This window comes from Caloenas nicobarica, chromosome 11 (assembly GCF_036013445.1).
Source record: "Caloenas nicobarica isolate bCalNic1 chromosome 11, bCalNic1.hap1, whole genome shotgun sequence".
In the NCBI taxonomy this organism is placed as follows: domain Eukaryota; kingdom Metazoa; phylum Chordata; class Aves; order Columbiformes; family Columbidae; genus Caloenas; species Caloenas nicobarica.
In genome coordinates, this window is record NC_088255.1 from 21,206,188 (window position 1) to 21,234,185 (window position 27,998).

Below are 27,998 nucleotides of genomic sequence, written 5' to 3' on the forward strand. Positions count from 1 at the left end.
GCTCGGCCACCCCGGCTCCTCCGCCCATGACCACCACTGCAAACCACCCCAACAAAATAACCCACTGGAAACTTCTGCATGGAAAGACTCCACTGAAGAAAACCAACACAATGCAGAAATATTGCTGTTTCCTTGCTTCCCGTCCCCAGCGGAGACACCCAACTCGAACATGTTCTGTATCGGTCAGTTGGGAATTGGGAATTTTGGCTGGCCAGGAACAGGCTCCCTGACCTCCAGAGGCATTTCCTGCACTGAGCTCTGAGCTGTGACCAAGGCACTCATTTTTTCTCATGGAAATCTTTGGAGATGCCCGTAGCAATCTGCCCAGTGGCAGGCAGGAAGAGCCGGCATGCCCGGCCCTGAGGATTCAGCTCAAGTTCGGCCACAGGGTTTCATGGACCGAGATGTGTCAGGGGCTGCCTCGGCTGAGATTACAAGACCAAGACCTGTTCTGCCAACACTGAGAGCTGTTCTTCACATGAAGGGCTTCTGTGAGCCCTGAGAGGCACCTGGTCTGCTCCTCATGCAGGCTGGGTTCTGTTTGCTTTTTAAACCTCAACACGCTAAAGTGGTGTACATTGGAAGGAACATTATTAGAAGAAGGAAGATTTGGCGGTAACAGTTGAACTAGCATTTGTGAATAATTTTTAAGTGTGAGCTAACGGCCTGCTTCCCTGGGATCTGTCAGCAGACCAGGCCTTATTTTTGGGTCAACATTGTAAAGAGTGAGAAACGGACAAGCCAGAGCTCCATATCTGACAACAGTTGAAGTAATTAGTTGTAGAAGCCGATTACAACGACCCTTAGACATCATTTAGAAAAAGAACTGCATGGTCAGGAAATGAAAAATGAATTTGTTTAGAGAAGCCAAGTCTTCATCCTCTGATGGCTTCTATCCCTCTTCACTTAACTGTTTTGCCTGCTCAAAATAAGCTTTGCAAGTAACAAGGATTCATTAGCTCCTGCTAGTCTAATAAATGCCTAAAAAAACATTTACACAGAGTTAACCCATCACTAAATAAAACATGGAAGCAGGAATCTGAGTGGGAGGTATTTTTGGAGCAGAGCTGGCTTACCATGACGGTGAAGGGACTGTTGGGAATGTCCACCCCACCAAAGCGGACGTAAATCACGTAGGTTCCTGGTTTGGCAGCAGTGTAGAAGATATCATAAGTCCCATCCTCATTTTCAATAACATCTGCTTCAGCTTCTGTCCCATCTGGCGTCAGGACGGTGCACGTCACTTTTCCCTTCCCTGCTGATTTGGCGTCGACCACAAAACCAACCTCCTCACCAGTCTTCACAGTGGGTGCAATTCCAGGACCTACGAGGCAATTTGCACGACACAAAGCGTTCAGAGGATGGTTTTCCCAGGCAGGCCGCCTGGGAAGCACAGCACCAAAACACCAGTTCCAGGGACCCACAGATGTGGTTTTGGGAGGAGATGGACAACAAAGGACATTGGTGGTGTCAGCACAGCCGCAGGCAAGAGCTGGCCACCAGCTTTCCTCCTCCTCTGCGGAGAGGCTGGATGAGGACAGAGGAGAAAAAAAAAAAGCTAAATTTGAAGAAAGCAATGCCTTAATCCACCCTCTTATTGTCATACTCCTTTGTGCAGAGTCAAAGGCACAATCTCCTGCCCCGGCTGGCAATTCCGCTGCCACCGCTTTAACATAACCCCCGTGTAAGCAGCTACCAAAGGGCACAGCAGCAGCCATGGCCACGTTTCCTCCTACATTACCCACAAATCATTTTCCACTGCTCTGCCACACATCCCAAGAAAAGAACATCATGAAACAATGCCCAAATTGTAGCAATCAGATCCAGCCTGAAGAACGCTGTGTTCAAATGAGAACTATTAAGTCTCATTTGCAGTACATATTTAATACTCCTGCTTTCAGCTGGGACATTTTACCAGGTAAATGGCTTGTTCTCAAGTGGCAATGAACCTGCTGTTTTAATACCTTGACAGAATTCCAGCATTTACTCCTACAGCAATTGTATCTCAGCTTTACAACAGAGTTAGAGGCACTTCTTGGAAAGGGGAAATTTAAGCTGGCATCTGAGAGTAATCTCCATCATCGTTATTTTGAATATTTAGCAACTGGAGTTACTTAGAAGAGTATCAGATTCAGCCATTAAGGCCTCTTTTAAACAAACTTAGAAGCAAAGGGGATACCCATGGCCCTGTGTTTTCCATTGTGCCAGGCATATATTTCTGTTTAAGCAGGTTTAAAGCAGCTGGCTGCTGGACGGGCACCAGGTTCACTCTGACTGCACGACGCAGGTCAGCACAACGCCCAGACACTCTCACAGGTCACACGGACCACAGATTAACTCTCCCTGTTCAATTTGGCCTCGCCCAATTTATTTATTTTTAAATCAGTGGCATTCTTGTAGCGAGTTCCTGTCCCTTCTGCTCCGTGCCGCAGCCTCGGGCTGGCTGGGGGCTGGCAGAGCGACGACCAGCCCAAAGCTGCGCGATGACCGCCCATCCTGAGAACGGGTACAGGTCACAGAATCATTGAATCATTTTGGTTGGAAGAGACCCTTAAGATCATCGAGTCCAACCACAGGTTGAAGCTATAAGTGCGCTCCTACGGCAACAAATTTGGAGTCCTTCCCCATTACAGCAAGGCACTGATTTTTGAGACAAAGATTTTTTTTTGACTCGTAGTAACATCTTATCTTTAGGTTTCCTCCTTCCATGGGTCTGTTCAGATCCTGGCCAGCCTTCACTAGACAGAAAAGCAGCAGAAACCTCCACTAATAACACCCAGCCTGAACAGGCTTTGCTAACGTACAAGCATGCCATCAGCTATTTACGCCCTCGGAATTAATTCTGTTCTTGCTCAGAACAAAAAGCTTCTTGCAATGCTCCCAGTGCAAGAAGCACAATGCAGTGAACATGCACAGATATGTTATTTTTAAATCAATCTCACGGCAGCTCTCAGCAGGATTATTCTAGGCCAAAATAAGCATCAGACTTTGGTTGCATCTGCCTATTTATAACAACCCAGACAGTAGGAGATCTTGCTAGAGACTGTAAGAGATTCCTGCTCATCCGCAGAGGGGATGCTTCTTTATCTTTAGGAAAACCCCTCTTGTAAGAGCAGCCAGATTATACAAGTCTTTAATGTCTTCTATACCCATTACATCAACCATACCATGTTCAGAAGTACAAACAACAGCAAGAGAGAGGAGCCAACACTCACCTGTGGCCAAACACTTGCTGGCATCCCCGGCGGGAGATGCCCGGATGCGATAGGGAGAGGACGGGATATCATCTCCACCGTACTTCACCCCGATCGTGTAGCGGCCCGTTTTGTCGGGGACATAGGTGACTGTGTACGTGCCGTCCTTGTTGTCCTGAATGTCCACTCTCTTGGGTTTGCCCTCTTGGTCCTGAGGAATGCAAACCAGAAGATTGAGGCACTGAGAAGTTAGTTATGAATTCTTTTTGCAGGGCAGCGATTCTGTTAAAACCTTAGTCTCGAACAGATTCAGAACTGCAGCTTTTCAAGGGTTAAATATATTTCACTCAAGGACTAGCACCAGGAACTATTGTGAACAAAAAGGTATCAGACCACTATAAAACAATCGGGGCTTTCATCAATTACCCTTTGTTTGATACGAGAATGTTTATGAGATGCAGCAAGCCAATTTCATGAACTTTATATTCACTGTAAGATGTTTTAGGCTTCATTGTCATATTGCTGCTGGAAACAAAGAACAATTCCCAGGTCCCCGAGGCACAGATTGAGAGCCAGACCACGCAGCTCTGGCCTGACAAAGCACTGGGTGGCTTTGGGCAGCTGCTGCCCAAGAGGTTTGAGGTCGGGGGAAGCATCACTGGAGTCTGTCATCAACCCTCCCAATGAGGCATCCAGCTCCTGACATGCTGCAAGGTCCACAGACAAAAGCAGGTCCATGTAGCCCCTTCAGCTACCACTTCTCCAGTGAATGCAGCGATTAAAGAGATGCATAAACAATACAGATCTGAGCTTCAGCATCAAGTTTTCATATCTAAACCCAAGGTCAGTGTTGTGCAAAATGTTTCCAACCAAGCTACTCCCACCTACAGCTTTCAGTGCAACCCATCAGCTGCAAAGCGTGAAGCATTTTAGGAACAATCTATGATTCTATGAAGTCTTCCAGGCCTGCTCACAGAGAACAGTGTGGTGACCCCATTCTGTATTTTATGACTTAACACCGCCTGGGGTACAGTACAATCTGCAAAGGACCTGAGATTTCCAGTACAGCACAAGAGAGCCTACTCCTTCCAGGAAGGCTCGTCAAAGGTTTGATATTCAACAGTTCAAAACAAGATACAAACAAATGCCACGAGGAGGACGCCCATGCGCTCCCACCATGCAGGACTTGTGGAACTCGATCTTCAAAGCCACAGCCATGCTGGGGGCTCTGACAAGCATTTTGGATCCTTTAAGAGCACACTTGCATGCCAGAAAAAAGGCAATTGCTCTGCTGCACCTGAGCAGACAGGGGACAGCAGGAATGCAGAAGGGCAAGTCCAACCGGCCATGCCGTGACCCCGGCATGCCAGAGCTGAGAAATGTGCTTCATGGCCCACTAACCAGAGACCTTTCCGCTGAGGCCATGGAGTCCAGGCACCGTAAGTTTTAGGAAGAACAATAACAAAGGCAAATAAAAACATTCCTGTAGTATCTTTCAGAGTAGGTTATGACTTCTACAAACCTTGAGGGAGGCTTGTTTGTTGATTTATCATCACGTAATGTTCAGTGCGGATGTTATCTCATGGCCTTGCTGAACTACACTGCTAGAAGGCTGTCTCCATTTCAAATTCCAGCATTTTCATCATCTTACAAGAAACCGTATTCATCTCATTTTGGGCATTTGCAGAGTGCAAGGTTAACCAAGAGCCAAATATAGCCTGGGTGATGACTTTAAGACAGCAGCCTCATAAAAGCAGCCCCAAGAGCTTCTCAAACAGAGAGTGCAAGACTTTCCTGTGCCACAGCTTCAGGACCCACCAGCAGCCCCACCTCCAGGCCACTGGGGATGTTGGGGTACAGCTGTGCACACTTCCAATGGGATCCACTGCCCACCTACAACAACGTGTTTCTACTCCTGCTTAGCGATGCGGTTACTTACAGTGATCTGCACAGCCAGAAGTCCCTGCCCGGCGTCCTTCGCATCCACAGCAAACTCCACGGGCAGGCTGGCGGGGATGCCATAGGAGCTGAGACCTGGGCCGCTCGCCGTCACTTTGCTGGCATCGTACGTAGGAAGGACCTTCACCTTGAAGGGACTTAAAGGGAAACGCGTTATTGTCCCCTCCTCCCACGTCTATAGTTACTGCAGGACACACCGAGGTGGGATCCACCGCCCTGACAGCATCTCTGCTGCGGGTGCAGCAGCTTCAAACCACCGCTGAACCCCAAAGTCGTGGGGAGCTGCCCTGGTCAAGTTGAAAGGACCACAGCTGGCCCTTAAATGGTGCTTGCGCTGGGAGAGCACGACCAGGCAACTAAATCTTCAGTCCATCTAAGTGTATCTTCACCACCTTACCTGCGAGGGATCTCTTCATCAGCGTATTTGACAGAGATCATGTAGGGTCCCTCCTGCGTGGCGGTGTACACCACCGTGTGGGTGCCATCCCCGTTGTCTACGACATTAACGGGCTCCACAATTCCTAAAAAGCAAGAGAATTTTCTCAGCTGTGCTATTGGAATTCAGTTCTTCATCAGCCATTTGCTGCGCAAAGCTCCAAGATGCACTGCTGATTTACAGTTTGCAACAAGCTAATTTTATTTATTTTTTTTTAAATAAATGGAATCAGTGATCAGTTTCCCTTATCGTGTATTCAGAAGTCATTGACTTGAGATAAATTTGTTATCCGCTGCCCGCTGGGCTCCCATCTTCTCACTGTAAACAAAAGTTAGCATGAAGACACTGCAGAAAAATCTGCCTTTCTGTTCAAGTCCAGGTGAAGAGCAACTGCTCAAAATACACTGAAGATCTTTCAAGAAAGAAAATGAGTAATGCTTATAATTGCCTGAACCATCATTTACAAGATTACATACTGCTACTGGGATTCACTGCATGGAATTGAGCCCTCAAGCCAGTTAGCGTGGAGCATCCACCGATGGGAGTCTTTCACAATCAGGTATTTGCAAAGGCAGGCTCGCTGCCGACGCAGGAGAGCCCTGCAAGCTGCCACGGCCCTAAGCAAGCAGGATCAATTGTTTCAATTTGCATTAAGCTAAATCTGCAGCAGATTATGTGACATATCAGTGCTGATCAACATGAAGCAGCCTACAATTACAAGTTGGCTTTAAAACACAGGAAGGATTAGCAGTAAAGCACCCGCAAATGAAACACATAGTTGCCATGCAAAGCCTAAAAGCGACATCGTTGGTTCCCAGTCCCTCCTCTAGATGATTCTTGCTCTTGCCAACTGGATTTCTGAGAGCCGAAATTGCCAGTAGTTCATGAAGGTTCAAACCTGTCTCAATGTTACCCTTTGGATCACCCTTAAAGAAATCCGAAATCGCTTTCGGCGGGGAGCGCCATCCCTGGGAATCCGTCTCATCCACTAAAATTAGAGAAGGGTTACCCGGAGGGCACCTACACCCGCGCGACCTGACTCCCAGGTGGGGAAGAAGCTCTTGCTTCCCAGCAAGGCAAGGCTTGCAGCCAAAAGGCATTTGCTGCCAAGATAACATGCCACCAAGACACAGCTTCCTCAGTTAACACAAACATCGTTAACGCCATCGTTAACGCCTTGCTGCTCTCTGAGGGCCACTGACGGGTTCCACCACATTTCAGAGACTCCTGCGACGCCGCGACACGGGTTTCTCAAGTCACCATTCACGTGTGAGTCTCTGGATTTACTTTTTGATGTCTAAATCTAAGCCACAATTGTTCACCAGTTACTCATGCCACTTCTCCCAGCTCTGAAGATAAAGCTCTCAAAGACACTGCCCAAAGCAGCACTACCCAGGACACCGTTCTCCTTTTACAGCTGCCAAGCTGCACACACCAGATCAACAGGAACAGAGGGAAATTCTCATCCAAGTGGTATCACCACCTTTGCAATCAGGGCCAGGACCGTGTCACCCACCCAAGTGCAGAGATGGGGGCACAGCTGGATGGAGCATGTTGGTTCTTACCTCTGGGTCCTGCTACCACCACCTCAAGGGGTGCTACTCCTGCCTTGCTGGTGTCCACAGTGAAAGACTGTGGGATTTTGGCTCGAACAGCTGTTCCCAGACCCGGTCCTCCAATCTTCACCTTGCTGGGATCCACAACATCCTTCACAGGAACCTTGAAAGGACTGCCTGGAAGTGAATGCAGCAAGTGTTAAACACCACAGAGTTAACGGGTTCAGGAAACCAAAGGACTTTTTCCCTATTTTTCCTTAGGTTTCTTATTACTATCCCTCAACCTCAGGCAGGAATGACAACCTCACAGTATCCACACAACTTCTGTGCTTCTGCAAAAGCCAGAAACGTAATGATAGTGCTTCTACATTTTCACTGCCTACGCAACAGTTCAGTTGTGATCCATCTGCTTCTCACACCTCCGAAAAAAAACTCACGAGAGAAACCAGAATTGCAGACAAAGCGTCATGCAGCTACTTCTTTCCTTCATATTTTACCAAGCTCAGTATGTTGACAAATAAAAAGGGGCTAACGGGAAAGGATCAGCTCACTCTCAGTGTCTAGGAAAGAATATTTAAGTGTATGGTCTATGACAGCACATAACTCAAACATTGCAGCAAAACGTGTTTGACATTTAGAAGCATTTAATTCTGGGTATCAAGCAAAATATCCTCCTTTTAATAAGTGAACGGCTGGATGCCAGGCGTACCTGGAGCACTCCTTAAACATACTTCATTTGAGCTTAACATTCAGTGCAAGTGCACACACAGGTAAATATCTGGTTTAGGAAACAGCTACTACCATTTCTGCAGTGACCAAAACTTGCAGTGTTTAATATAATCCCCGTGACCAGCTTGCCCATTGAACCATCTTGCTGCAGAAGAGTCCTGAAGGGATCCACATACCAAAAGGGCTATATTCCCAACCAATGTATTACACACCACTTGTGCATAATACCGGTTATTTGTCAAGGGCTGGTGTCCCTTTCCCTGTCCCACCCATCTGTCCCCACTCTCTTATTCTCCCCAGCTGGTGCTACAGACTCCAAGAGGCCGTTTCAGAAATGAGAAGAGGCTGCAGCCCTTCCTCAAAGCCACGGCAGAACACCACAAAGCACACCACACTTCCCTGCCAGGTGCGAGGAACAAACGCCACCGCCATTTCCACCTGAATTCCCCGGAAAAGCAGAAAAAACCCCTCAACATCCCCCAGCATGAGTGAGAGGTCACCAAGGTACCAAGTCCTTAGCTCAACACCTCCCCTCTTCTGAAAGCCACCGAGCAACAGCCCTTACCAGGAATATGCTCTCCTCCGTACGTGATGTTAACATCGTAATCTCCTGGAATGTAAGGAACATACTCGGCGCTGCAGCTCCCATCCTTGTTATCTTTACAGCTAATTTTAGACTCTGAAGGTCCTTCAACAGTTATTCCAAGGCCACCAATTCCTGCCCCTCTGCAAGACAAACACGCACTGTTAGAATTACCCACTTCTAAGAGTGGCTTCATAGTCTTCACGTGCTCTGGCTGTATTTTTACCCTGACTGGAGATGCAGTAACCCGATTTCCGATGCCCAGCCTTCAGCGTGCTCTGGCACACAAAGCCGTTCAGCATAACCCCACTCGCATTTTCCTAGAACTTTATCATCAACCACTATCAACCCTTAATCTCTGCAGAGCAGAGTGCTCAGCATGCGATGAGGTAGCACACACGGTAATCAAACGGACACAGCTCGGCCTTTTTATAAATAGCTATACTGGGTTTAGCATCCTGAATTGCAGAGCCCACGACACTCCTCCCTCCCTCAGATGTACTTTATGGATCAAGCAGGCCCGGTTACCTGGTGACAACCGAAAAGGCGTTTGGCTGATTTGTGAAAGCTTCTTTGAGCCCAGGCCCTTGTGCCTTGACGCGCGAGGGATGGCAGCCCTCCGTCACGTTCACTCGGAAGGGGCTGTTGGGCACAGGTACGCCATCGTAGGTGACACTGACTGCATGCGGACCTGTGAGAGGAGAAAGACACGTCCCGAATGCCCTAAATATTCTCGTCACTTAACATCACTTCTACGAGATGCTACAGATTTAAATGTCAGTATATGGGTAAGAGCTTCTTCCTGCATTTCACAAGGCTTCACTAGTGTTTCATAACCGAGACGCCATCTATGCGCTGTTCTTCTGAAGCCAAGTTACCATAGAAGTCAGCTCTTCAAGTTAAAATACAGATAATTCCTGCAGAATTAGCTCCTCCACTGGCAAAAAATCTTGCTAAGATGCCAACAAGTTACTGGCAGAGCTCAGCAGTTTGCCAAAGTGTCAGAAGAGCTGCTTGCTCTCGGTTTTCCCCTCTCAAGTTAAAAAACACAAAACAAAACATAAAACAAAGCTTACCCTTTTCAAACGGCGTGTACTCTACTGAATACGTTCCATCGGCGTTGTCATGGATGAGACAGTCCGCGGGGGAGCCGGACGGGCTCGTGACCTGCGTCCTGATGTGGTCACCACCAGCCTTCGTTAGAGGTCGAGCATCCACAGTGAACTCGGCCGTAGCTTCTCGGAAGACATCTGCAGGATACGCCTTGAAGAGTCACTTGAAGAATCACATGTATTTCCGACAACAAAACATTTTGCGAACCAGCATGATAAACAACTCATTTGGGAACATAACGAACCACCCCCGCCTGAGGGTCACTATGGGAACACATGAGGCTCTTATAACTTTTAATGCTCAAAAGACTCTGTGTGGGATAAAGGACCACAAGCTTGACAAACTCTGATAACAACAGTTATTCTCACCTTTTCCTTCCACTCCTGGCCCAAACACTTTAACTCTGCTTGTGTCCACAGCTGGCTCCACTTTCACCCGGGCTGGGAATTTCGGCACTTGCTCTCCTCCGTATCTCATCTTGATCGTGTATATGCCAGCCGAGAGTGGCACATATGTCACCACATAGGTCCCATCTTGGTTGTCATCGATCTGGATCTCAGCTTTGGAACCAGCATCCGACACGATGTCCACCCGCAGGTCCCCGGGACCGGCTTCTGTGCAGTCGATGTTCAGCAGCCCGGCCTCACCTACTTTACCACGTTCGAGACCTGGGCCCGTGGCAACGACTTTAGAGACGTCAAACGGCATTTCTATGTCTGCCTTAAACGGTGAGCCAGGAATGTGAACCTCTTCGAAGAGGATGTTTACAAAATACTCTCCAGGCTTTGTAGGCAGGTAGGAGACTGAGCAGGTCCCATCGCCATTGTCTGAACATTCAATTTTAGCTTCACATGGGCCTTCTACCGTCAAACCCAAACCTCCAGTTCCTGCCCCTTTGGTATCTATCGTGAATTGGGCTGGTTTTCCAACAAGGCCTCCTCGAAGACCTGGACCATGAGCTTTTACCTAGAAGAGAATATGCAGTTGAGCTAAATTAATTTTTTCATGTTATTGCCAGCACAGATTGCCTAGTTAGACTCGTTTGTATGTGGGACTTGACTGACAATCTCCTAAAAATATACGGAAAGCAACAACTCCTCTGGCACTTCTCCCAGTTTTACTGTAAAGTTGGTACCTCTCCTCCAAAGAGGTTTCTAGGCAAGCATATTCATGCTCTTACCATAGCTGGTTTTATATAGCCATGGGAAATAAAAGGTAGAAACATTAAATATTTGATGGCTGTGTACACGTTTTTCTTGAAATCTATTTCTTTAGAAAGATGCATCTCAACTAACACAGTAGAGATGCTTGTGAGGACAACTTTATTAAACTAGGAGCAAGACTTGAATTTGTCACACTACACAGGATGCTTGCAGTATTCTTAATGAGTTCCACGTTTTTTTCAAATACAGCATTATAGGAATGACTTCCATGAGTCACAGAGCCTGCAAAAGGAAGAACTCAGCACTCTGAGTAAGGATGTTCTTGGGTCTCATTTGGCCAAAACCAAGCCAAGTCTCATGCAATTGCACAAACTCAGTTTTCAGGTCTCAGCTGCTGTTACAGCCCTAAACCATCCACTTACCTTGGAGGGGTCTGGGGGCAGCGTGGCCTCCACAGTGTAGGGGCTCCCTGGGATGGGATTGCCATCGTAACTCACATCCACCATGTACAGCCCCTCTTCCCTTGGGATGTATTTTGCAGTACTGCACTCCTTCCCCAGGACTGGCTCCACCAGGCATGGCACAGCTTTCCTCATAGGACTGGAAATATTAACCTCCAGTTTACCTTGCCCACCAGCTCCTTTGGTGTCAATCACAAATTCCTGATCCTTCCCTACTTCCACTCCTGCAAAAAGATAAAGCCCATATTACCATATTAAGCATTCAATATCAGACGGTGCTCCAAGAAATCTCTCCTGCACAAACCACCGAGGGAGCAAGAACTGGCAGACCCCTGCTCGGTCTGCATCCCTCTGCAGGCAAAAAAATCTGCCAAACCAAACAAAAAAATGAACAAGGGCTTTAGTTAATTGAAGCTACAAAGCTGCAGCACTAAACAAGCCTGTAAGACATGACCTGACAGTATCAGAGGCTCATTTCAGGAACACAACATTATTTCACAGCTCTAAGTTCTCCCGCTTTTAGAAAACTAAGAGACTGTATGAATGACATTCTGCACTGCAGCAGTTACATATACTTGAACAAACAGCCATCTAGGCCCAAGGAAACCAAACCAGATTTCATCAGCAGGGGCCCAGCCTGGTGAAGAGTCACCACAATGGACTAAACCCCAGCACATGCTTTGGTCACAGTGCTATGCAATCTTTGGCGAGAAAAAAAAAAAAAAAAAAAAATCTAAATTGAAATTCAGTCCTCAAGAGGTCCAGCTGAGTCAGAGTGGTCAAGCTATAAAGTTGGAGCTGGTTGATGCCCAACCGCAGCGAGTTAAAAAAGAAGAAAAAAGATTGTTTTGCCCACTTGTGTTCCAGCAGGACATGTCAGGTATCACAGCTTCAGGAGACACATCAGAGGTTGGCTACAGGGCTTCCACAGCCCAGAGCTACTTACTGTTTTCAAGTCCATTGACTTTAACTTTGCTGAGGTCTAGCGGAGCAGCAACGCCCACAGTGAAAGGGCTTTTAGGGATAGGATCACCACCATAAGTCACCACAACCTTCATTGGACCCTGGTAGAAGAATTTACAAGTTAGCTCCGTTCCTCATGCCATACAGATGCACCAATACCCAAGCAGTACATAAATGTACCAGTTTGTGGCCTCTCAAGCTCTCACCCTACTGTAGCCTTTCAAAGCATTAAATGGTTTTTATTTAATGCAGGAAGAGAAAAAAAAGACAGTTCTTTCCAACATTTAATTAGACCGTATTCAAGCTGCCTGGCAACGCCCCGGCTCAGGCTTGTTCCCCGCTCCCGGTGCTCAGACCTGACAGCTGAACGACCGTCCCAGCCCAGGTATCCCCTTCCACCGCACCGAGGCCGGGCCAAAGCCGAGCCTGCAAAGAGGCTGTATTATTACAGCATTTGAAATACCAGGGTTTTAAGCTGTACAAGTCAGAAAGATTAATGCTCTTGTGTATTTTGGCTGGAATACTGCAGAGCCATGGCAAGCTCGAGCCCATGATGTGTGCTCCTTTTATTCTCTCCTACCACAGTCCATATTTTAACTATATTCACTGTTTGCTTACTTTTCATTCTTGGCCAATTCAGCTCCCAAGTGAAATAATCGTGGATGTTTCACGCAAGTTAGGGAATAGCTTCCATGATTATTCTTGGTTGTTTTTAGACAACACACACACGGGTAGCTGTAGCAACACCGCAAGTGAGATAGATAAGGCTGAGTAAACAGCACTAAACCAAGGTTCCTCGGCTGCTGATGCGGCCCCTCAGGAATTTAACTACCTAGTCCATCCCTGCCCCGCGCTGAAGAGTCCAGTCTCATTCATAAGCTACTGCTCATGAACCTGAGAAACACAGGGTCCAGGAACGACCTACATGCTCATGGCTGGGAGGGACAACAAGGCTGCGCTAATTACTGTGCAGTCTGTTTTCGTGCCCTCTTTTTAACCATTGCTTTCCTGCCAGGGCTATCTGTGAGCATCTCCTCTAAGTCCACATCTCCTCCATGACACCAGGTGCTCCTCCAGATGGGAGACCCAAGTGGATGATCTGGTTTGAGCACCCTGGCTTGTTTCCCCATGGCTTTTCCCATGGAACAGCAATCTGGTTCTGCTCACACACACAGATACAGAGTTCAGACGCCTTTGCTGCCTCCTGCATACCAGCCCTGACTGAACAAGCAAAAGCTTCTCCAAACAGGCAGGCCAGCCACATCCTGAGATCACGCAATGGCTTTATCCAAAAGCAAACGCTAGCTCTATGGTTCTTCCAAGAACGCTAATCCAGTGTAATCGGATAAATAATTTTGCAGTCCTCCATATCAGTCCACTTTTATATAGCGACGTTCAAGGAAGCTGGTGCAGATGACCAAGCAGCTGATGTGTTTGTTCAGCAGAACGGGAGCAGCAACGCACTTTCATCTCAGCACTACAGCACCCACGTCCTCAGAAATACATGAGATCTGTACATTTTGGCATTTAATGGCCCTTTACAAACATGCAAGCGCAGCATAAGGAAAAATACTTCTAGTCATTAGCAGCTTCCACTTTCAGCTCTTTAATGGTGTTGCTAGGAAGCATCTCTCTGTGAACCAAGATGAGTTAAGACTGAATTTGTTTCCAACCCAAGGGCAAACCTCAAAATACAGACAAATACTTTGACACATTTAATCTGCAGCCCAGCTTCCTTCCTCAGCACTGACTCCTTCACTTTCCTACTGAGGAGCTGCTGCACCATCACCCAAACTCGGTGCTTTCTGTCCCTGTTCCAGGTCATACTAGAGCTCCTTTGAAATCAGCAGCTTGCTGAGTGGTGACATCCAGAACTGCAGAGCCGCGAGCAGCCAGTGCAGCAGCTGGTGCAGCATCCAGCTCCGTTTCAGACCCCAGGAAGGTCTGCTGCCTTTTCTCTTTGGTAAGGTGTGGAATGACAACATAAACTGTGCACTACTGCTGCAATATCTCCCTTGTTCCCAGAAAACAGTGACAAGCTATCAATAGCTACACTAGAAAACTGCATTGCTGCTTTCCAATCCCAACTGTCCTGCAGGCTTTAGGGATCCCAGGGAACAGGACACCCTGGCAAGGTTTATCAGCTTGTTCCTCTGTACTCGGGTACCAGGGAGGGACATCACAGCACTACAGCAACATGAGGCATTCCTGCTCGTGTTCCTAGAGGAGCTGGACATACCTGCTGTACTGGAGTGTACCTAACAGTGTGGGAATAGTCATAGTTGTCAATGATATCCAGATCTGCCACTGCCTCTCCTGGCACCGGGCTGCTGAACTGCACATCCAGCGGCGCTTTCCCAGCTCCCTTGGTGAACACAGTGAAATGCGTTGGCTTGCCATTTTCCACGCCTGAAGAAAAATGTTAATTCTAATTTATGCAGAGCTCACACACAAAAACTCTTCCCAAGAAGCATTTGGTACCTATAAAGCCTGCTCAAGCACAATGCCAAAGCAACCTGCATCATTTCCAATTGCCCGGCACCCCACCCAGCTAACTCCAGCAGCACATCGCTGCGTCCCAGTGATGCTCAGCCACAACAGCCCCTCACGGTCCAGCCCTGGCCACACCAGCTCCATCCAGGTCTCACCAGTTTTGCTCAGCCCAGGTCCTTCAGCTTTCACTTTGCTGGCATCGTGCGAGGGCTCCACTTTCACTCTGAATGGGCTGGCAGGTATTTCCTGCAACAGAAACACAGCTCTAAACATAACCAGGTCACTCTTCGCTAGCCCAAACTAGACAGATAAGATACTTCTGCTTTAATTCCAGCACCATCTTGAGTAAAATTTCACCCCACTTAAACATTCCGCTCTGCCTTGCCGAGTGCTGGCATTCAAAGCCTAGGCCAAAGTTAACAGCTGGACGGTTTGTAGGGCCTCTCCCCCTTTTTTCTTCAAGGAGAACTCATTTTTATTCCCGTGTTCCTTGGAGAGTCACTCAGGTTTTCTACCCTTTAGAAAGTAGCTTTGCCCCATCACTGAGACCGCACTCGTTGTGCCAGGCCAACATATCACATACTCAAACCTGAGTGTCTCCAGCAAACCCCTCTCATTTGTGTACCTTCAAATTCTACAAAAGTGTTTTCAGAAACAGTGACCAGACAAGGTGGATGTGAGCTGCAACAGGAGCCAGCTGTGAGCCACCACAGCCAGCTGTGGAGTGGCACATGCTCCACGATCAAAGAGCAGATAAGCAGACACTGGAAACATCAGGCTGTGAAATGAAGATTACAAACCTCTCCTGCAAAAAGCACTTTAATAGTGTAGCGCCCAGCAGCAGGTGGTGCGTATTTCACTGTGAACGTATCATTAGCGTTGTGGATGATGTCGAAATCGATGTCTTCTTCCTCATCGCTGACCACACGAGCATCACACTTAATCCCAACGCTGACATCACCTAGGAAAAGCAAGTGGAGGTTTTGCTACCAGACTGTACAGACATTGCTGGCCAAACAGTCAGCACATTCTCATTTCCAGTAGTCGCTCAAGTCGCCTGGTTAATTGATGTAACAGATCACACCACAATTCACTGCGATGTTCTGCTTCCCAAGGTTTTTCCATGAAACAAGGCAAACCAGCATGAAACAGTACATAATCCCACAGGCATGACCTGTGGTTCTGATACCACGGCAACAGCCCAGCCGGCCTTTACCTTCTCCTGCGTCCGTGCAGTCCACAGTGAAGTGGGTCGGCTCGTTCGCTTTCAGGCCGGTTCTCTCCACGCCAGGTCCAAACACCTTCACTTTCTGAGGATGACTCCCTTGACCTATAAGGACCTACACGGATTCACAAGGGTCAGAATCACACCTGTGTCACATCTGAGATCACAGCCAAGCCGCAGCCTTGCCTGGACAGAGGCTACAGGAAACTAGTATTAACTAATTAATTGCCCCGACTCTCCCTGGCTGCAGCTGGACTGACAGGAGACCTCCAACATGTGAGCTTGTAAAAGCAGAAAGCTTTTTTCAAGCAGATAGATTCCTAAAAAAAGCAGCAGTGGAAGGACACCCTTTCTTGAAATTCACAGAAGGATTTTATTATCCTAGTTCTAATGACAAGTAGTTGTGAGCATCAATGTCCCATTGGGGCTAGAACTAGTAATAGCCATGTCTGTACTTACCCTAAATGGGCTATTGGGCACGTTGGCTCCTCCCCAGACAACAGAAATTGTATGTTTGATTGGTTTAACTGGCACATAGGAACAGGCAAACACACCATCAGGCTTGCTCTTTATCTGGATATCAATAGGGTTTCCTTCTCCGTCCTAAAAAGCAGTAAGTACAAGCAGAGGGTTCAGGCACTTCAAAAATGTTTGTATAGTTTGAACAGCCCAAGACTGTTTCAAAGGGCGAGTTCTTTTTCCAGAACTGCAGCTCAGAAATACTGCAGCAACATGCAAATTACACTCCTGTAAGTCTTCCTCATCTAACAGTTGCTCATGCCTAACATCATCCCACAACACATATTTTAACAAGCTCGCCTGAGATTCACAGGCTCAGAGACACTCTGGCTGCTTCCAAATGACAACTCCGGGAAATTACGGCTTCCTCTGCTGAGAAGGCTCCAAGTGAAGAAGCAGAGCCCTGTATTTCATACGCCAGGGAGAAGTCACCTTCTCTTGCGTTAGGTTTGCTGCCTGACTACATTACACAGATCAAAGCACAGGAAGAATTACGTATGCCCAGAATTAAGCGGTGTGTAAGCGAGTAGAAATACTTAAGGCATTTTTCTCAACAGCATTAAAGCCCTTTTGCTGAATTTCCCATAGCTGCCTTTGGCTTTTTACCTGTGCGTACATCTTCAGAGGTGCTTTCCCAGCTTCCTTGGTTTCAACTGTGAACTCAGCAGGATTGTTCACTATACAGCCAGTCCTCTCCAAGCCTGGCCCATAAGCCTTCACCTAAAATAAACACCCCAAGAGTCTTAGCTTGCAGTTCAGAAAGAGAAGTAAAACTAAGTGATTTGTTTCTAAAGACCTTCTGCTTCCCACAAAACCCATGAAGCATGGGATACAAGTAGAGGCTAGTGTGAAAATTGAGAATTTGGACTAATTCAGCAAATTTTCATTACATTAAATCCAAACCAGAACAGCGTTATTAGAAAAAGCTGAGTAATATCTGGCTGGAACATGGTCAATTCAGAGCTTTAAGCAGAGGCAGCTTAAGAGTCAAGTCTGTTACCAGAAGCCCTCAGAAACATCTCGGCTGTAGGTATCAAAGATGTGCTATGCCATGGCCGAGCTGTCATACCCCACCTTATCTGGGTTGAAGTCTCCCGAAGCCGGTCGGATGAAGGCCATGTACGGGCTGTCTTTTATGTCCTCGTCATCGCACATGATGTGCACAGCGTATTCACCAGGCTCTTTGGGCCAATACTTCACATCGCACGAGCCATCATTCTTGTCGTCACACTCGATTTTAGCCTGAGAAGGGCCTTCTATTGCAAAGCCTGAAAAAGGAACAAGGAGGTTCTCCATGTTACGTTTGTGGTGGCTGCTAATTTAACATTGCTTCCCCAGACTGCATTTTATTAGCCATAATCATACCTGGTGCTCTCTCTATCACCCTTCTTTAACAATATAGGAGATAATCCATCATTCCCTTCTCGATCTCATCCCACAAACCCACAGATTAACACTTCCCATCACACACATTCCTGTCTCTAGGACTTGCCTTGGATACTTTGACGTAAGTTTATGTTTAGACCAGAGCGTCTTACAGACATGTTTCTTTTACTGTTGGGAAAGCTATTGTTTCTCACAAGATCACTGCTAGCATTGCAATGAAGAAATATTTCAGGCAAACTAAGTAAAGTAACATACCGAGGGAGCCAACTTCTGTGCCAATGGACTCTACCACAAAGTCGGCCGACTTGCCCACAACGCCCTCGTGCAGCCCTGGCCCCCAGGCCCGCACTTTCTGAGGACCTGCTTCATGACCCACTTGAACTTCAAAGGGGCTACAAGAGAAAAGCAAAGCACGGGATTAGAAACGAGGACAAATACAGCATCCACGTTTTTCTCCCCAAGCATTTTAATGAGGCTTTACATTGGATTTCCCAAATTAACAGAAGCTATCGTGGTGGCACAGTGCCCAGCAGACTGTCTTTCTAGCAGACAGGTCACCTAACCCATCAAGGCATCTTGCACCCAACAAATCCTGAGTATCAAATATCGGGCTTGCGCTGCCTGCTGTAGCCCTGGGCACTGAAATAGCAGATCCTTCCAAAAACTCACAGCAAAGTCCAAGTTTTATGACTTTTCGTATTCATCATTTGGGGTTTAGCAAGACTGATGGGAATCACCTGTCAAAGCTTTCTCAGTATAAACCACCACAGCCCTAAGACAGGCTGCAGACAGACCATCACACAACTGCTTGCTGTTAACACTGTCAGAGTTTATTTGAAGGCCAGCATTGCTTTAAAAGCCCACCACCCATACAACCCACCAAAGGGCACAAAAACTCCGAGAGTTCTACTTCTAACTTCTAACTCACCTTTTTGGAATGTTGTGCCCACCCCATGTAATCGTGACAACGTACTTCCCCGGGGTGGCTGGATAATATTCAAATGCGTATATACCATCCATAAAGCCTTTTTGTTTCACCAGCTCCTCCAAGCCCTCTGTTGAAAGACCAGTTCAGCATTAAACTTAACGGCTTCCATCCTGCTTTCAATTACTCAGACAAGTTCATGCTTTCTAGTATTTATTTTAGCTTGCAAGAATAAATTTCTTCCACCAGAGGAAAAAAAAGGTCAGGTTATAAGGGAAGTTAGTTCTAGTTGCCCTCTAGGACAAAGACAGCAAACACTTCCAGAAGAAATACAGCAGAAAGTATTTTAAAGTTACCAGACTTAATAGATTCCCTTATGTTTTATTTTCTTAGTCTGCAGTATGATGCATGTCATATGTTAAAACAAAAAAGCTTAACATTTGTCAGACTTTGCGACCACAAGTATGCGGGGAATGCCTACTTTTCATTTTCTTCAAGATGAAGAATTTAAGGGAGAAAAAGCTTAACGCACTAAAATTTACATCGATACATCTGTTGCTTTTTCTCCCCCCTCTAAGGGTGCTGAGCCACACAGTCGGAGCACTGTGCCTGTGGAGGAGGTGAAGGCAGCACAATGCACCTTTGAATGCCGTCCGGGCCGGGGGGAGGTGACGGCCCCACGAGCACAGCGGGTCCGACGGCAGCAGGGCCGGCGCTGCCGGCAGCCCCGGAGCCCCCGCCCGCCGTGGTGGCCCAGGCCACGGGCCACGTCCCGAGCTCAGGACACAGCACAGGACCTGGGGATGGATCCCGCCAGAAGACCCCCCTTGTCAGCCTGCAGGTCCCCTCGTCCCTCTGCTCCCCTGCGCGGGTGCCCGAGTGCTGCCCTGAGAGCGGGATTTCCACCCCGACAGAGACCCTGGAGCGCGACTTGCTCCCACAGAGAAGACGAAGATGTGATGCAAACCCGTAAAGCTTGGAGGCCACGGGCAGGCAGGCACGTGGATTTTCTCAGTTTTGCTGAGCAATACGCACCAAAATGGAGAGACCTAAAACCTGGTGCAATCTTACCCAGTCCTGCACATTGAAACCGTCACATTATACACAAAGCACCAGAACACTCTCCGGAAATTTGGCTTTTTATGATGATACAAACCCCATTGGCTCCATCAGGCCACCATCTCCTTACTGCTCTCCCTTTTCGCAGTCCCCGCTTCCCCCGTCCCGTTCTCCAAAACGCATCCGCAGCACCGATTCACCCCGACACTTACTCGGTCCCTTCACAGTGACCCCGAGGTCTCCGCTCCCCGCTGCCCTCGTGTCAACCTTGAAGTCGGCGGTTTCCCTCATGCGGACGCCCTTGGGCTGCAGGCCTCTGCCGGTGGCGCGGCAGGCGTTGGGGTTGCAGGCTGCGGGGGAATTCCAGACATCAATACCGCCTTTGATACTCAACATCCACGTCGCCCAGCCAGCTTGGAACAACTTTTAGTTAAATGTTGACTCAGGGCAACCACGGCTTAGCTTTCCGCACAAGTTTTAACACTATAGCGTTAAGGCAGAGAGACACGGAGTCTGCACAGCCCTTGTCTACATCCCAGGGCTTTTGGGCAATAGCATTTGGTGCAGCCAGGCAACACTGGCTCCCTAACAATGGGTGTTTTTTAGAAATCAAGCAAACACTGAAGCCCTGTTGCTTTGCAATTTGATGCCAGAACATATCACATATAGATATTCACCACACTAGGCACAATCTTCTTGATGCCTTTCACATTGAGAGGCACACTGCAGCACGGGGTGAAGTTTCCCTTTGCAGATAAGCCCCAGTGAACGGTATTATTGTGCTGTTATTTCAGAAGCACATGACTGGAATAATTGCTATTAGCAGAGATGAGTTCTGCACGTGCTTTGTTAAGATACCTCACGTCAGAACCCCCTGCTCACAGTCCAAAGCCATCGCGCCTCTGCAGACCGACGCAGCCGTGGGCAGGGGCAGGAGGTTACATATGGCTGAGCTTAAGCTTACACTTGACCCTTTTACTCCAGGCACTTCTCCAGGCCTACGGAACGGCTACACAAATAAGTTAATGCGCACTTAGGAACAGTTTTTGTTACGCAATCCCAGCTATCACGTGGTCTTCAACTCCAGAGACCTGAAGGGTTTGAAGAGACTTACAAATAATCACGGCTTCCCAGCGGCGTGATCCCAACATGCATTTCCCCAAAATACGCCGTGCTTACAGCAGGAGCACAAGTCTGCCAAGCAGCTCGTTAGGTTTTGCCTTGTTTCAACAGCTTACAAGTTTTACCCTCACCCCTGCGGCAGCCAGCATCACTCCACGTTCCACACCGGACGGTGTCAAGGAACACCACATGCCACCTGCTAGCTCTGCAAACTCAGTGGGAGCGTGCAGGACCGTGCCCAACGTGAAGGGTGAACAGCTGAGTCCTTACAAAACTGAGTCAGGCAGCTTGTGGTTAAGCCAGTTTCACTCACTGGGTCACACACACCGCTTCAGTTCGCTTGCAACTTTCTTCCCCAACCCCAACACAAAAACAAAACCCCTTTTGGCCAGGTCAAGCTGCAGGCGAGAAGCTTACAAAAAGCAAACACGACAGAGCATCCTACACACCTCTTACCAACTATGAAGCCATTAGCAGTGAAGTCCAAAATTCCACAAATGGAGGGTAGCTCAGGAGAGATGAGCAGAGTTCTACAAGCGTAGGAGCACGTAAGGATGGAACAGAAAGCAAGTTAGGTGTCAGTTAAGGAGGAAACCAGTAGATATAGTCATTTGAGGAACAAAGGTGGGAAACAGCAAGACGTTGCATAGCTGCATAAAACACTTCAAAAAAATACAAAGGGCAGCTTAATGTTCGGTCTAGGCAGAAAGGAAACTCTAGCAACAAAAGCCATATTACTGTTAGAGAGCACTGGTTTACCCTGTGAGTACCCGGGTGGCCCAGTGAATCAGGGCTAAGATGTTGAAAGGTACAGAAAACATCCAAGGCAAGATTCAAGCATATTCTGGGATCATATCCAAGGTGAAAAGTGGCCATCTACATTTAAGTACATTTTTAGCAAGCATACCCTCTCCGACAAGAACAGTGCAAGGAGTTTTAGGAATTGACTCTCCAGCGAAAGTCACTCTGACAATGTGAGGACCGGCTTGAATGGGTTTGTAGGTGCAACGGTAGACTTGGTTGCCTTTGTCTTCTACTGCAACTTCAGCCAGGCTTCTCCCCTGAGGATCCTCCACTTCCACGTTGACATCACCCACACCAGCACCTGCAAATGCAATGGGCCCAGCTGAGCTCGGCTTCCCCACAGCAACACACACCGCGTTTGGGACCACAGCCAGGTCTAGGCACGGCCTAAACGTTCAGCTTCTGCTGACAGCAACCAGACATTAAAGAGGCGAAGGGGCCAGATGAGGTAGTGGCATCTCCATGAAGCCATCACACTGCCAGCGCTCTGCTGCTTCATTCACAGGGTTCAACCTCTCGAGCTTTGAAGTGGTTTCAATTAAGAGCTCGGACAATGTGCATGCTGATCTGGACAAGGATCCTTCTCTGCCAGACTATACATATTCCCTTTTGTTTAGACACTTGCTCCTTCCACATTTTATCCAACTCATCATGCAACAAAAACAGTTTTCCATACACTTTCAGAGGCCAGACATGTCTTTACATGATTCAGACCACTCCCTCTCCCAATTAGAGGCTGAATGTAACACTTCCCCTCACTATAACCACATTTAATTTTACTTCTAAGCACCCTCAGGCAGAAGGCAAATTAAAATACGCTACTCAGCATATTTCAGTGTTTAAATACTTCAAGTAACTGCCCTGAGTAGTTTTGCATTGTTCTAAATGAATTAGCATTTGTAGCATCTTATTGACTCATTCCTCTAGGCTACAGCATTGGCCTAATAGCAGGCAACAAGCCACGTGATGGAGATGCTCTAATGAAGATAGGAGCCCTTTAATTGCAAAAGAGGTTGAAACCAGTTCGTCATTGATGTATGAACTCAAAGTAGCACTGTGGCAGATTCTTTCTGTAAAGCTAAATTCAGAACACATTAAGCATTTACAGTTTACTCACAGTTCACCCTTCAGAGGTGGGCATTTCACATGGCTGTTCAAAATGAGTTGGGGGAAGAAAGCAGGCAGGAATTTGCCTGCTGCCATTCAGCAAGTTCATGGCAAATTTCTGGGTGATGCTCAGCACCTTCCTGGCCCAGCTCAGCTCCAAACTTCAACCACTTCATACACAGCAGAAGCTTCCAGAGCAGCCTGAACTTGATGGGGCTGCAAGTCCTCACCCACTTTTCAGTTTGTTTATTCCTCCAAGGGTTAGGTTCTCCTCAAATTTGAAGGAGCTGAAGGATTTCAACACTCATTCATGCCACTTACCTGCTGTATAGAGGTCAAAGTAGGTAGGTTTGTTGGCAATGTTCCCTGTCGCCTCCAGCCCCGGACCCTTTGCTGTTACTTTGCTCGCATCTCCCTGGGCTTTGTCAATGTTCACTTCAAAGGGGCTCTTGGAGATGTGCTGCCCGGCAAACAGGACTGAAACCTAGAGACAGACACCGGGCAGAGATCAGCGTCACCGCCACGGAGCCAAGGACGGCGTCAAGCGCCTGCGTTCCTGGCATGGAGAGTCTACACCTCAGAGGTGAGGGAGACCATCCATCCCACAACCTTCATCGTGGCCTCTACCGACCCCGGGGCCAGCCACACCAGCAGGGATGTGTGCATCCGGACGTGCCAGTACGAGGCAGATCATCACCCAGCAAAGTGACAGGAGAAGCTGTATTTATCTTTTCATGCTGTGGGGACCAGTCACTCTGGCAAGTGCCAAGAAATGGGATCGTCCATCATAAATGTGCTTCTGCGGGCATCTGGGGACAGAGCTGGGTGGGGAATCCTCTGCAAAACCCCTACGGTGGACAGTATCATCAAAGAAACGCCTTCTAGAAACAACCTGGTACTTTCCTCTGTGACAACCCACAAAACTGGTTTTGTGAGCTGCAAGAAGCAGCCCCAAGTGAGAGGAGAGCCAGCTGTAGTACTCAATACCCAAACGCCCATGCACTTTCTCCCAAAAACACTCCCCACCCCTTGAGAAGGGGGCAGCCCAACACCCCAGATAGAGAATTAAGGCCACATCAGGTTCCTTTTTCTTCAGGATGCCCAGAGTGGCTGTGATGCCATCAGTAAACAGGCAGCTCACATTGACAACCAGCAGAGCAGCTTGTTTAGCAAGAGAACACTGGTTACTGACACACAGCCCACCTTGTGAGGTCCAGTAACCCTCGGCACATACTGAACTGAATAGGTCTTGTTTTTGTCACTGGATGGTGTTATCTTCGCCTAGGAGAGAAAACACATCCACCATTGAGCTGTGCCTACGCATGGCAGCCTAAGACTTTTCTGGGTTAGTGCTTGATACTACAAACTATTTCTAGAGTCAGAGATGTGTTGCTGTGGGAGCAGGGATCCTTGCTACCTCCTCTTCTCATATGGAAAAAAACCCACTGGTTTTGCCTCTGCATGAGATGAAGACAGCTACCTTCTCCCAACCCCAGCCCTCTCCCTTGCTGTTCATTGCTCTACTAAGGCCAAAACTGAGATGTTAAATCCAACGTACAGCTGTATTTTTGTGGAATGTTGTAACATGATCAAGTGGAGCACTTGGATGAGAAGTTTCTATAAACATTAAAACCAGCATTTTAACTCAAAATGATTCATGGCATCTAAATAGCTGCTTTAGCCATTCTTGCAGAATGAGTAAGGGCAGACAGTGATTTAGGGATATGTGTTATCTAAAAGAGTGTCAGAATGTACTTGGCCAGTCAAGCTAGATCACTGCAACTACTGGACATTGGAGTTGTGTTGCTAAGTTGCAGATAGAGAAGTTTTTTCAAGTTCATCCAGTAAAGCAATTATGAGGAAAAGCTTGAGGCTTGCACTTTTGATAGATGGTATTTTGCAACTTCTTTGTAGATTACTTATCTGGTAAGACCTCAGTTGTGAAAGATGAAGGCTACCGCAAAAAGTTCGGTGTTTAGACCAGCTTTACTTTTCCACACAAAGTATTTAAGGGACATACCTCCTCTCTGTTTCCTTCTGGATCGTCTATGAAGACCATCAGGTCTCCCTGCCCAGCACTGATGGTGTCTACCGTGAAGATGGCCGGCTGCTTCACCATGTTCCCGTGAGGCTCGATCCCTGCGAGGCAGAGCAGCACATTAGCTGTTAAGACCCAAACTTAGTTCAGAGACTAAGCACAAGCTCTCCAGCCCGTCCTTTCGCATGAGCCCCCAGCAGCAGCTTCCCCAAGCCGCTGAGGGACATGTTGTCACCAGCTGCCCAGAACATCACACTCTTAATAACCCCCACTCTTACAATACAAGCAGTTTTAAAATATGATTGGATCATCGGCAATTTTGGGAAGCCTTTTGGTAAAGGCATTACCCTAGAGCCAAGGGTTGAAAGACTTATTTTCAAGCAAGACAGTTATTACCTCTACTGTCCCGTTTTACCCCATTTTCAGAACTCAGCTGTACAGACACTGCTCGGATTTATTCTTCTTTCAAAGCTGCTCAAGCTACTTTGCCAGAATGAACACCGTACAAACGGTACGCAGGAACCTCTTTAAACCATGAAAAGCCTGCAATTCAGTGCCGCTTTCGTTCTGCATTTAATCAGCGTTTCCTCACTCCTCAGCGCGGGCTTGCTCCAGCACGCAGGCACCGGCAGGGTTGCATCATCTCCCCACGCTCAGCCCCGGGTCACGACACCTGCCGTGGTGGTGTCAGACTGAGGGGGTGGAAGAACTTCCCAAAGCTGCTGGTTCCAGACGAGCCCAAACATCTATACCCTTCCTTCCAAGGGAATTACTCCCCAGCTTATTCATAAAACCGTGGGCACTACTGCTCCATAGCACAATTAGTGGAAAATGCAATGTCTGATAGATTATAAGGAAGTGGTTGTGAACAACAGAATTCCTGAACTTGTTTATCTTCAGAAAACAATAACTTGAGAGCAATGCAAGGAAGATCATGTTTTTACTAGGAAATCTGAACATTCTGATAAGGTGTTAACAATTGACATATTCATTCTTTCAAACTAAGCCCCAGATTATCATCTAGTCTAAACAGCTATAAATTCACTCTGCGGATCTTCTGTCCGCCCCACAGCATCAGGACATGGTATTCAAGTTAAGTGTCCCTCGTTCTGCAAGCGCAACAAGAAGGATCGCTTATCCTCAGGAGCCAGCGCTACTCACGGCACTTTCTTAGCCTGCATTATATCTTCTAGATTTTATTCTCTTCTCAGAGGTCTGCTTTGGCTGGGTGAATGAGAACTCATAGCACGTCAGGGATGATCTGCACAGCTGTGTACAGCACCCCTGCGGGCTCGCTTCACACCGGCTCCACACACAGCGCCCGAGAAGGAAACACGGCACGTCCAGGGTGATGCACTACAACCCACATGCCCGATGGGAGGTGATGAATAACTTACTGTAGTACATGGAAAAACAATAATAAGAAAAGCTAAGACTGACCAGCTTCACACCTGACAATCACCTGGAAGCATGAAGATCAGTTATTCATTTGTCCAAACCATCCTAACCAGGTTGGCAGCGAGCCCCTTGCTGTCACCTTTCGGTTCTGACATACGTTAGCAGTCAGAATTGTCTATTATATTCAGTGACTCTGCCTTGGCAATTAACTTTGGGAATACATTAGCCTTTCAAGAAGAGCTGCTCACCCTTTATAATTTCCATTACAATGGCTCCAGAGCACTGCGTGCACAAAATAGACAACAATATAATCCCAGTTTTTGAAAGAATAAGAACATGACTAAAGCCAGACTTGACAGATTGAGGCAGGATGACCAGTCATTTACACAGTAAGCGGAGTCTAGGTAGTCTGTATCTTCGGGATCTGATGAATGCGTCTTATTTATTGTTGCTTGCTATGGAAGGCACCAACAAAGGACAAAAGCCCAAGGAGGGTAAGTGCTAAACCCAGTCCTGACTACAGTGACTGCTCGTCAGTGCAGAGATAGTATCCATGCCCATTCACACCACTGTTTAGGTTTTAATGGAAACCCAAGTTGAAAAATCAACAAGAACAACAGAAGAGAATAAGAAAAGTTTTGTTTCTTTCCATTGCACTCTTGCACACCCAATTCTGAAACCCGCTACTTTTAAAAATCTCAAAGGACTGGCCCCAGATCTGAAGAAAAAAAACAAAACAAAACACAACACCCCACAAAATAGAAGAGACAACAAAGCGTAACGCATAAGCAATGTCTTGCTACACACCAAACACATTAAAGGTAAAAAAATCTGTTACTCATTTAGATGTGATTGTATTCCAATCTGGGGTAGAACCACATCAGAAGTTACAGGAATTATGCATTTAAAAGGTAAGTTAGAAATACGAATGCCTATGTAGATCCACAGTTGCATAAACATCTGTGGACAAGTCCTTCCAATGAGCCAACACAGCCTTCCCAACAAAACCTCGGCACTATTTAATGTTTGAAGGGTTACCAACCCACCTTTGCGCATGTGCAAAGTATCTGAACCTACCGATCAATTCAGATACCTTATTGAGAATTACCCGACCCTAATGGACATCTGCCACCAAGCCTGGGAAACTGGGGACTCTGCTCAGAGACACACGCACAGATGTAAAGAGGTTTTTCCAATTTAAAGTGCTTCATCACAAGAAGTATTCACTGCTAGACCAATGACCATCAGCAGCAACAGTGCTAACTTAAATTTCACACCAAGGTGGTTTTAGCCCCATCTCGTGCTGCTTCTTCCAGCTGTGGGCCGCGAGGTCGGCTTGCAAAACAGGTTCAGAGACTTTGGGGAATTCACATGTTAGAACTAGGAGTGTCTTTTGGACTAGATCCACGTATTTCTGAAACTAGGCACCACACCAAGAGTACACAAGTGAAACTTTGAAGTCGGTTACAGTAGGTCTGGAGTTCAACATACGCAAAAAACCCCACCCAGCTCTCTGAAGAGTTAAATGCTCTGTGCAGCTTCGGCTCACCGAGTCCTTACCTCTGCCATAAGCCCTTGCTTTCTTTGGATTCAGTTTGGGTTTTAAAGGAGCTCCTGGTTTCAGCTTGGCTTTGGGGAACTGGGACAGGTAAGTCATTACAGAGTGCTCATCCACATCAGGGTGGATAATTTCTTCAGGGGTAATAACCTGAAAGACAGCGCAATTAAAGTGTGTTTTACCAGTGCTTGGTTACCGCATGTCAAC

The 27,998-nt window shown here is 47.4% G+C and overlaps 1 protein-coding gene across 2 annotated transcripts in view; it reads right to left on the bottom strand.

The window, feature by feature from the left end:
* The window catches only part of FLNB (filamin B), a 72,007-nt gene that overhangs the window by 17,925 nt on the left and 26,084 nt on the right, over nucleotides 1-27,998 (bottom strand). For both annotated transcript variants that reach the window (XM_065642898.1, XM_065642897.1), the window contains exons 4-29: nucleotides 27,794-27,941; nucleotides 24,818-24,936; nucleotides 24,001-24,078; nucleotides 23,119-23,281; nucleotides 21,794-21,991; nucleotides 19,977-20,114; nucleotides 18,709-18,835; nucleotides 18,036-18,172; nucleotides 17,469-17,662; nucleotides 17,001-17,114; nucleotides 16,335-16,478; nucleotides 15,867-15,990; nucleotides 15,451-15,611; nucleotides 14,806-14,896; nucleotides 14,397-14,566; nucleotides 12,141-12,258; nucleotides 11,156-11,418; nucleotides 9,939-10,536; nucleotides 9,534-9,707; nucleotides 8,986-9,148; nucleotides 8,440-8,600; nucleotides 7,155-7,322; nucleotides 5,551-5,674; nucleotides 5,134-5,290; nucleotides 3,216-3,405; nucleotides 1,077-1,324 (exon numbers count right to left, since the gene is read on the bottom strand). In XM_065642898.1, coding sequence (XP_065498970.1) covers nucleotides 1,077-1,324; nucleotides 3,216-3,405; nucleotides 5,134-5,290; nucleotides 5,551-5,674; nucleotides 7,155-7,322; nucleotides 8,440-8,600; nucleotides 8,986-9,148; nucleotides 9,534-9,707; nucleotides 9,939-10,536; nucleotides 11,156-11,418; nucleotides 12,141-12,258; nucleotides 14,397-14,566; nucleotides 14,806-14,896; nucleotides 15,451-15,611; nucleotides 15,867-15,990; nucleotides 16,335-16,478; nucleotides 17,001-17,114; nucleotides 17,469-17,662; nucleotides 18,036-18,172; nucleotides 18,709-18,835; nucleotides 19,977-20,114; nucleotides 21,794-21,991; nucleotides 23,119-23,281; nucleotides 24,001-24,078; nucleotides 24,818-24,936; nucleotides 27,794-27,941 — 4,470 coding nt within the window. The remainder of the gene's footprint in view (nucleotides 1-1,076; nucleotides 1,325-3,215; nucleotides 3,406-5,133; nucleotides 5,291-5,550; nucleotides 5,675-7,154; nucleotides 7,323-8,439; nucleotides 8,601-8,985; nucleotides 9,149-9,533; nucleotides 9,708-9,938; nucleotides 10,537-11,155; nucleotides 11,419-12,140; nucleotides 12,259-14,396; nucleotides 14,567-14,805; nucleotides 14,897-15,450; nucleotides 15,612-15,866; nucleotides 15,991-16,334; nucleotides 16,479-17,000; nucleotides 17,115-17,468; nucleotides 17,663-18,035; nucleotides 18,173-18,708; nucleotides 18,836-19,976; nucleotides 20,115-21,793; nucleotides 21,992-23,118; nucleotides 23,282-24,000; nucleotides 24,079-24,817; nucleotides 24,937-27,793; nucleotides 27,942-27,998) is intronic.